The sequence below is a fragment of the Oryctolagus cuniculus genome, chromosome 15 (assembly GCF_964237555.1).
Source record: "Oryctolagus cuniculus chromosome 15, mOryCun1.1, whole genome shotgun sequence".
Taxonomy (NCBI): Eukaryota; Metazoa; Chordata; class Mammalia; order Lagomorpha; family Leporidae; genus Oryctolagus; species Oryctolagus cuniculus.
Genome location: NC_091446.1, coordinates 75789847 through 75799544, shown reverse-complemented (window position 1 = coordinate 75799544; position 9698 = coordinate 75789847). Strand labels below are relative to the sequence as shown.

The 9698-nt window shown below is 52.6% G+C and overlaps 1 protein-coding gene across 1 annotated transcript; it reads left to right on the top strand.

The window, feature by feature from the left end:
* Positions 1-1173: 1173 nt before the first annotated feature.
* On the top strand, positions 1174-8064 carry LOC103346019 (smoothelin-like protein 1). The gene is made up of 2 exons (XM_051839183.2): positions 1174-1356; positions 2497-8064. The coding sequence occupies exons 1-2, from the start codon at positions 1185-1187 to the stop codon at positions 3051-3053; spliced, it is 729 nt and encodes a 242-aa protein (XP_051695143.2). The 5' UTR covers positions 1174-1184; the 3' UTR covers positions 3054-8064.
* Positions 8065-9698: the final 1634 nt, after the last annotated feature.

Sequence of the window (9698 nt, the reverse complement as noted above, 5' to 3'; positions counted from 1 at the left end):
CAGGAGGGAGCCTGCTGTGCAGACCAGGCAGGCCCTGTCCTGCTGAGTGTGGTTCAAGATGAGGCTGAGCCTCAGGGCCAGCAAGGAGGGGACAGGCCCCACCAAGACCCATCCTGAGAGCCTGGCAAGGCCCAGAGCCCTACAGTGAGAGGCAGGAGATTCATAGACCCATGTTGGCACAGGCTAGTGTTGTCACAGCCCAAGGGCTGATCCATCCCCCAGGTCCCTGGGAGTCTGGCATCTCCAGTGTGGCTAACAAAGAGTGCAGAGCAGTCTGGGTGGCCCCAGGGTCCTAGATAGTCCTTGGTGCTCTCTCTCTGGGTGTCTAGGCCACAGCTAGGATGCCCTATGACACCACACACCCACCCCCTGTGGACCCTACTGATGCCCTGATGGGCACGGTCCTCCAATGCCTGCCCTCCCACAGGTGCCATTCCCCCTGGCACTTATAATGTGGGATATCTACATCCTTGAGGGTGAACACGTACTCACCATGATGGCCTACACGGTCCTCAAGATCCATCAAAGTAAGTCCTCAGGGCCCACTGTGGCCATGGTGCTGGGGATGGAGGAGTTGGGGGTCCCATGCCTGGCTCCGGTAAGCAGAACCTAGGGGAGGAATGAGTTTTCTGAGTCCTTGGCCCACTTGGGGGGCATTGAGATTCCCATTTCATCCCCAGTACCAGAAGCTCAAAGTCCACAGGGAGAAGTGTCCAAGGTCATTCCCCAGGAAAAGTGGCCCCTGGTCAGTCCCCTCTAGTGCTTGATACGCATGGGCATCCAAGGGGGTCTGCAGCCCATGTCTGGTGCAGGGACAGGGGCTGGAGCAGCCATGGTGGCTGCACCATCCCTATGGTGCCTCCCAGTCTGACACCCACCCCCATGTCTAGAGCCCGTGTTGAAGATGCCCCAAGACCATATCCAGGAGTTCCTGCATGTGCTCCTTCCCCAGTGCCTGGCTCTCTTGACCTGGTGTCCTGTGACTCTGAGCAAGGCTGAGCTCCCCCAACCCCAGAAGACACAGGAGGGAGCCTGCTGTGCAGACCAGGCAGGCCCTGTCCTGCTGAGGGTGGTCCAAGCTGAGGCTGAGCCTCAGGGCCAGGAAGTGGGGGACAGGGCCAGGGTCAGGGGTTGGAGCAGGAACAAGGGTTGGAGCAGCCATGGTGGCTGCTCCTCCTAGCCTGATGCCCACCCCCACTTCTAGAGCACCTGCTGAAGATGTCCAGGGACCACATCCATGGGTTCCTGCAGGTGACCCTGAGGCAGCCTGGGCATTGAGAGAAGATGTGGTCATCAGGCAGTTGCGGGCCTCCATGCATGAGCTGGGGAAGCTCCAGTGCCTCCTGCCTCCCGAAGGTGAGTCCAGCACACCGGCCTGTCCCATTCTCCCTTGGGGGAGTCAGTAGTGGGAGTGGCAGCCCCACCCAGGGCCTCACCTCTTCCTCATCCTCCTTGTCCTCCTCGGGCTCAGCAGCTCTGCTTTCAAAAGCTCTGACTGCATGGCCTGGTGGGGCCTCGGGCAGCTTCCCTGAATCCTCCTGCGGGGTGGTCCAGCCGGTACTGGATCCCCTTTAGCCATCTGAGGACCCCTGGAAGGCCCAGGTGCCCTGAGCCCAGTTGTGGGGGCCTAGTGCACTCCTGTGAGCAGGGTGGGCACAGAGGCAGGCACTGCAGGCCCCCGTGGCAGAACCCAAGTGCAGCTGAGTGTGGGCTCTGCAGTCCTAGCCTCGGCCCAACACGGGCAGCGCTGGCCTGTGTGCTCTGGTGGGGAGGGGTCCCTGTGCTCATCCCCTGCTGCTGCTGCCATCAAGGGCCTGAGATCCTGGGTCCCCATGAAGAGCAGAGATGGGTCTGTCCCAGCTCTAGAGGCTGGCAGTGGGGGCCCAGGGGCAGGCTGTTCAGGCACTGGGGTGGCCCCACTGTGCTTCCAGGTGCTGCCTCCCCTGGGAGCTCATGGGACAGAAGCGTTGACAGCCCAGTCTCACCAGGAAAGGGAGAGTGGCCCAGGGGCTGAGGACACAGGGAACCCCTGCCACCTCTTTAGAAACCACATTCCCTGTCCCCGAGGGCCTGAACGAGTCTCCATGTCTCTCCCACAGCCCCAGCACTCACCCCCATCATCTTAGGCTCAGTTCCTTTTCTACAATTTAGGAGGGACTCAGATGCGGGTAACTCAGCCAATGCCTTATAGGGCACAGGAGGTCAGGTGGGGTAGGTGACAGGGTCCTGAGTTGGTGCCAGTGGTCCCCACAGATGAGAGAGTGAGTGGGGGGATCAAGGAGTGTCCAGCCCATGGAGCCTTGCAGGAAGAACCAGAGGTGTCCTCAGGACTCCAATGGCCCAGGCTGCATGCACCATTCCCTCTGGGGCCCACAGGCTGGAGGTGTCCTGAGCGTCACACCGAGCGATGGGGACCCCAAGGGTCAGGTTGGGGCAGGCACCCTGCAGGCCAGATGGTGGCCACAGAGAAGCAAAAGCCATCTGTTCTTCTTCCAGCAAAGCCAATGGAAGATTGCAGCTCAGCCCTGCAGGTGCCGCCTGGCTCTCAGGAGCGCACTCCCCCATCTGTGTCCCTCAAGCGCAAGACCATCAAGGAGGAGAGCAAAGGCTGCCACCCCACTGCTGCAGCTCCCCAGGAGCCAGTGGGGGCTTCAGCTTCTGTCCCCGAGGAGACCGGTCCTCTAAGATCTACCGTCCAGCCTGACTCCAAGCAAGAAGCCAAGGAGGAGAAGGGCAGTCGTGGCGAGAGCAGCACCCAGCCCTGTGGCCCAGGCTCCTCCGCGGGGGCCTCAGGGTCAGGGAGTGCTGCTCGCCTCTCAGGCCCCCAGTGCTCCTGGCTGGCTGAGCCAGGCCCCCTCCGGCGCTGGACTTCCCTGACCAAACTCAACATGACCTTCAAAGATGATGACTCTGACTCTGACGACGAGGAGTCCTCCAGCTTCCTGGAGGAGCAGAAAGAGAATGAAGAGGAGGAAGAAGACCGGGCTGCTGAGTGCCCTGTGTCTCCCTTGCCAAAGCTATGCGGGACCTGGGATTTGTCCTGCCCTAGATGATTTTTGAAGAGGACAAGGAGGGAGGCCATGAAGAGGGTGCCTCCCCGGAGCCCTCATCCCCAGCCCTGTCTGTGAAGTCCTCAGAGTCTCTGCTTGGCCCGGGCCTCCCGGCCCCACAGAGCTTGCAGAGCAGGGGAGACCTGTCCTGATGGGGGGGCCTCCCAAATCTCAGCCCGCCTGTCAAAGGCGCTGATTTCTGGCCCCTGGAGCTGGGTGGCCAGCAGGGTCTCAGTTCCTCTCCCCAACCTGCCTTGGAGCCCCTGGTCCATGCAGGCTGTGCCGGCCCTGGGAGCAGGGCTGAAGACTCCCTCCCTACATGGGAGCCCCATGCACTCTGGGGACAGTCACGGGCTGGAGCCTGCAGGAGCCAGCCCTGTGCTGGGAGACCAGGCCTGCGTGCCCTCCCTGGCTGGAGGCCTCCTTGCTGCCCACTCCATGGAGCAGCTGGATGTGTGTGGGTGCCTGGAGGGGAAGAAGAGCCCAGCAGGTGTCCAGCTCAGACGGGCCAGAAGCCTAGCTTCTTTATGCAAGGCGGCCTCCACCACCATGGAGGAGGCTCCTCTCTAGAGCTCCCCTACCCTACCCTGAGCAGCCTCACGCTAGCTCATCTCGGGCCAGAAGCCTAGCTTGTCTATGCCCGGTGGCCTCACCAATTGATAAGGCTCTTCTCTGGAGCTCCTCTCCCCCTTCCTGAGTGGCCTCATCCTGCCTCATATCGGGCCAAGGATCCAGATGTTGGGAGAAGAGACTCCTGGCTCAGAGGCTCCTGGCCTGGAGCCTCCACAGGGAAGGAGTCTGGAAACCTGCCTTGGGCAGAGATAGCATCCCAGTTCTCCAAGGGTTGCAACACTTGTAGCCCCTTCCTCAACCCACACAACCTCCAAAAGGCAACTAGGCCCTGTTCATCAGAAGCCACCTGGGTCATCCCAATGGGGCAGGTTAGGCCATAGCCATTTTTCCCTGGATCTGGAAGGCCCAGGATTCTCTAGGTGTTGTGTCTGGTTTGGAGCTGACCACTCTGTACTCTGTTCTCAAATGAGCCATGGCTGTGTCAGTGACAGGACCCCAAGGGCTCAGAATCACTGGTCCTCACAGGGTGCTTTTTGCAGAATCATGCTGAGGCCAGAAGGCGACGAGATAGACTTTGACAACTGCCTCATCTCTCCAGGCTGGGGAACCACAGCTATGGGCCAGTCCTGTGCCTGCCTCCGTTCCAAGGGTGGTCCTTCTTGTTCCTGGGAACCATAAGATCACGTTTTGGAGTCTTCACCAGCTTCTTCTCCTCATCTGGGGGAAGATGTGAGCTACAGGATGAGCTTGCAGGCAAGGCTGCTACAGGGCAGGCAAAGTGGATGGGAAGGCCCCTGTCCAGGTCAAGCCTGTCCTGTGCTCCCTGCTCTGCCCTGGCTTCTTGGGTGGACCGCAGTGTACTCAGCAATGTGCAGGCAGTCCACCTGTCCAGGCGCATGCCCTAAACAGTGTTACTAATAGGAACACACACCTAGAGACTTTCCTGGTGCCTATGGCCTCCAACCATCCTCCCCTGGCCAGCCATATGGAGGGTGACGTGCAGGCATCCATCTCCATTGAAAGCCACCTGCCTTTGGTGACAGTCCTTTGCCCTCTCCTGGAATGGAGATTTCGCAAACCTGGTTCCCTTAAGAAGACTTTCTCCATTGTATCACTTTGCTTTCCTGTCAAAGGTCTGATAACTGTATTCGTGAAGGTCTCTTCTGGGGTTACCATTCTGACTCTCACCAGTCCCACATTGCCATGATTGGCTGTCTCATAAGTTAGGGAAGCTGTGACACGTCAGTCCTCCAGTGTGTTCGTCTTCAATTATGGGCGGTGGGATGTTCGGGGTATCTTCATCCCCACACACATTTTAAAATCAGTTTGGTAATTGTAAAACATCTTGATAGGATATTTTAAAAAGATGTATTTATTTCACAGAGTTACACAGAGAAGGAGAGGCAGAGAGAGAGAGAGAGAGAGAGAGAGAGGTCTTCCATCTGCTGGTTCACTACCCAATTGGCCACAACAGCTGGAACTGTGCTGATCTGAAGCCAAGAGCCCTGACCTTCATCTGATTCTCCCATATGGATGGTAGGGGCCCAAGCACTTGGACTATCTTCTACTGCTTTCCCAGGCCATAGTAGAGAGCTAGATTGGAAGTGGAGCAGCCAGGACTCAAACCAGCGCCTGTATGGAATGCCAGCATCCGCTACGTCACAGCGCTGGCCCCGTTGATAGGATTTTGATTGAGACTGTGTTGGTCTATCAAGTGAAGAAATACAGATATCTTGGCTAGATTGAGTCTTCCAATCCATGACCATAGAATGTGTCTCCAAATGTTCTTCCTTGAGACTTTTTTAGGAGCTTCGTGGTGATCCTCATAGAGATCTTGCATATTTTGTTGGAAGTATACCCAGATGTTTCTTTTGGGAGGTAATGTGAATTGTAAGATGTTGTTAATTTCAAATCCATCTAGTTAACTGTGAGTAGGTAGGAAAGCAATTGATTACTGAAGATCAAAGTTTACTGTGCAAACATTATGATTGATCATTAATTCCTGGAGGCTTATTCTTTGCTGATCCTTTTGGAATCTCTACATAAATAATCAGATCATCTCTAAATAAAGTCTTATGTTTTCATTGCTAAATGCAGTGCCTTGTGTTTCTAGTTCTTGTCTTAACTGCCTTTTCTAGGTCCTCCTGTAGGATGTGGGGATGGAGTGGCAAGGAGGGATGTCCTTGTCCTTTTCCTGGTCAGAGTGGGAAAGCTTCCTGTTTACCCCCATTATAACTGCTGTCAGGTGAGTTTCATTGAAGGCGTTATTTACCAAGTTGAGGGAATTCCCCTGTACTCTATTGTGTTAGGAATTTATTATTATTATTATTATTTACCTTGGATGGTATTACATTTGTCAACTGATTTTTCTGTGTCCTTGCATATGGTCCATGGTCTGGTTATGCATCCCCTTCTGTCTGTTGATATGTGGGATCGCCTCGATGCCTTTTGGATTGCTTAACCAGTCTTACATGTTTTGAATGAATCCCTCTTGGCTGAGAGGTGCCATTCTTTCCATCCTTTGTTGAATTTGACTCCAGCTGCCTGGCTTCTTTCTCAGACCTTCCAGAGCAGATCACTCATGTCGATTGGGAGCTCTTGGAAGCCTCTTAATTTTGGGATTCAGAAAGAGAGGAAGCTCTTCCACCCACTGGTTCATTCCCTTGATGGCTGCAGTGGCCAGGGCTGGGCCAGGCCAAATCCAGGAGCCAGGAGCTTCATCTGGGTATCCCACCAAGCTATCTTCCACTGCTTATCCTGATCCAGATCCTGCACTGGAAGTAGAGCAGCCAGGATATGAACCAAACCAGTGCCCAACACAATGTCAGCCCCAGAAACTCTTAGTTTTTTAAAACAAATATCATTGTGTATATTTAGGGTATAGAGAATGCTTTGAGACACATAAAGGCTTTATATATGTGGCATAACATGATAGTAGCTACAGGTACCTTCGGGAGGCGTGTTAACACAGTTTGTCACAGTGATCCACTTGTGGATATGTATGACCAGAACAGCTGGGGTTGAGGCATTCAGCAAAAATCCCAAATGTGCTACAATATAACCATAGCCCGCATGTTGTACTTGACATCTCCAGACTTGGTCATCCTACCTTGTACCCTTTGACCTATGCCTCATTTCTCACCTGCCCCCATTCATTCTTAGTGACCACTATTTTACTCATGACATCTGTAGATTTGACTTCCTGTTCTTTCAGACTTCCTGTATAAGTGAGATCATGCAGTAGTTTTCTTCTTGCATCTGTGTTATTTCACCTAACACAATATTCCTTGGCTTCATCCACTTTGTGACAAATGGCAGGATCTTCTCTTTTAGAAAGACTGAGTGATATCCCTATGGCTATTTATAACACCTATGGCTATTTCCTTACCTATTGATTCTACAGCTTTGCTATTGTGAATACCTCTGCAGTAAATATTGGAGTGCAGATATCTTTGAGGGAGTGAGTTCCTTTCCTCAGGGTATAGATCCAGGAGACTGAATGGCTGGGTCATATGGTATTTCTGTTTTTAGTTTCTTTAGGAACTTCCCTGTTCCTCTGGGACAGCTAGAGGAAGTGGGGAAAAGATAGTACTTGCTAGGTTTGAAAATAAAACCCTTTGTCCAGGAAGCAAAATACCCTCAAGGTGAGAAATGACCTTAATGGAAAACTCTAATGAGTGATGGTACCACCTTTTGTTGAAGAGATAAGGGCTACTGCTATGATGCAGTAGGCTTCCCATATGGGTACTGGTTCGAGTCCTGGCTGCTATTTTTCTGATCCAGCTCCCTGTTAATGCACTTGAGAAAGCAAAGGAAGATGACCCAAGTGCATGGATCCCTGCACTCACGTGGGAGATCTGGAAAAAACTCCTCACTCCTGGTTTCACATTGGCCCAGCTCTGGCCATCGAGGCCATTTGGGGAGTGAATCGGTGGATGGAAGAAGACCTTTCTCTGTCTCTTCCTCTCTGTGTCTCTAACTTTGCCTCTCAAATAAATACAAATGCTGTTTTAAAAAGTTAAAAAAAAAAAAAGACAAGGTGGTGCTTAGTGATCTTGTAAGACTTCCCAAAGAACACCCAATAATTGTAACAGTGCTGTGTCCCCTAACATGCCAATGGGAATCAAAGGCTCTTTCAAAAACTACTGTGAGGAACTGTGGTGTAGCAGGTTAAGCTGCCGCTTGCAGTGCCAGCATCCCATATGGGTGCTGGTTCAAGTCCTGGCTGCTCCACTTCTGATCCAGCTCTCTGCTATAGCCTGGGAAAGCAGTGGGAGATGGCCCAAGTCCTTGGGCCCCTGCACCCATGTGGGAGACCTGGAAGAAGCTCCTGGCTCCTGGTTTTGGATTGGCACAGCTACGGCCATTGCAGCCAACTGGGGAGTGAACCATTGGATGGAAGACCTCTCTCTCTGCCTCTCCGCTTTCTGCGTAACTCTGATTTTTGAATAAATAAACCTTAAAAAAACAACTATGAGTGTGGTTTTTTTAGATGTAGTTGTTATATATTAATGTTAGCCATCACAAAACACACCAAACACCAGAGTAAGGGAAAGAATTTATTGGGGGAACCAGCAGACCAGAGGGAAGGGGTGAAGAGGGAAAAGGGAGCGGAGAGTATAAAAGAGAGAGAGAGACAAAGGAGAGGAGACAGTGAGGAGAGAAGATAGAGCAGAGAGAAGAGCCAAGAGAGTCAAGAGAGAGCCATGTGTTCAGGAACAGGTCCTTTTAAAACTTTGCCGGAGGGTGGGCAGGGAAGCAGGAGCAGCGAATCCCATTAGGTTGGGGGTGGATCTTGGCACAGGTAGTTTGGGCCATGTGGCCACCTGGCTTCCAGCAATGGCGGCGGGAACCAGGGTATAGAATGTAAATCAAGGTGCAGATCACACCACAGATAAGACTGCGCCAGTTTCCTAACATTAGTGAATTCATGTCGTGTACCTAGGTAACACATGGAGTTGTTAAAATAGTTACACTCAAGCAAGTCCTGACAGTTTGAACTAAAGGGCACTGTGCTTGCTCAAATTTCAAAATAAAGGTCGCTTAATTCTCAACTTCCTGTAGCTAGTTAGAAGACTGAAAATCTATTAACTGCAAGAAGGGTCCATACAGCTGAGGAAAATGTCCATCTTCTGTAATATGGTAGAGAAAGACCTCTCAGATGAGAGCCAGGAATGGGTCACAGCAGAGTCACAGGATGAAAGGGAGGGTGCGGAATGACCTGTGGCAGCAGAGTGGGGTCCTCCCCATTACTACTTCTCCTTCAGAGCTGCACATCCGCTCTGCCCTCCTCAACCCGCTCTTGGTCCAGCAGGGTTTGGATCTGAGACCACTGGCTGTGATCATGGTTCTCCAGAACATGCAGCTGACACCCAGACACTTCTTCGCCACTGCAGGCCTGGAGTTGCTGGAATCTGCAGCCGGGACCCCCTGGCCCTCACTCACTCCCGTGTTCCCATCCTTTCACCCATTTCCCCAGAGCAGTGAGCTCAGAGGCTGCTGCCTGAATGAAAACTGAATAACCTGCAAAAGGAAAACGGGTCAACATTTCAAAAATTGCATTGCCCATATTTCAATTCTTGTTTTGTATCTGCCAAAGTATTTTTAAAGTTAATATATGAGTTCATTCACTTTATATACTTTCAAATAGAGTTCTAGAGCTTCACTGAGAACACATTCTCTTTGATTGTGAATCAGGAACTTCTCCACTGGGGGCCGGGGCTGTGGCACAGTAGGCTGTCTCCACCTATGGTGCAGGCGCCCTGTACCGGTGCCAGATCACTCGTCCCAGCTGCTCCTCGTCTGATCCAGCTCTCTGCTATGGCCTGGAAAATCACTGGAAGATGGCCCAAGTCCTTGGGCCCCTGTATCCATGTGAGAGACCCCAAAGAAGCTCCTGGCTCCTGGTTTAGGATTGGCTCAGCTCCGGCCAGTTGGGGAGTGAACCAGCAGATGGAAGACCTTTCTCTCTGTCTCTCCCTCTCTCTGTCTGAAACTAATCCTCTCAAATAAAAAAAAAAAATACTTCAGGCCAGTGCCGTGGCTCACTAGGCTAATCCTCCACCTTGTGGCATC

Coding starts and splice junctions, on each gene's coding strand:
- LOC103346019 (XM_051839183.2), top strand. CDS start 1,185: ATGCCCACCCCCACTTCTAGAGCACCTGCTGAAGATGTCCAGGGACCA. Junction 1,357..2,496: donor GTGCCTCCTGCCTCCCGAAG/GTGAGTCCAGCA, acceptor TTCTTCTTCCAG/CAAAGCCAATGGAAGATTGC.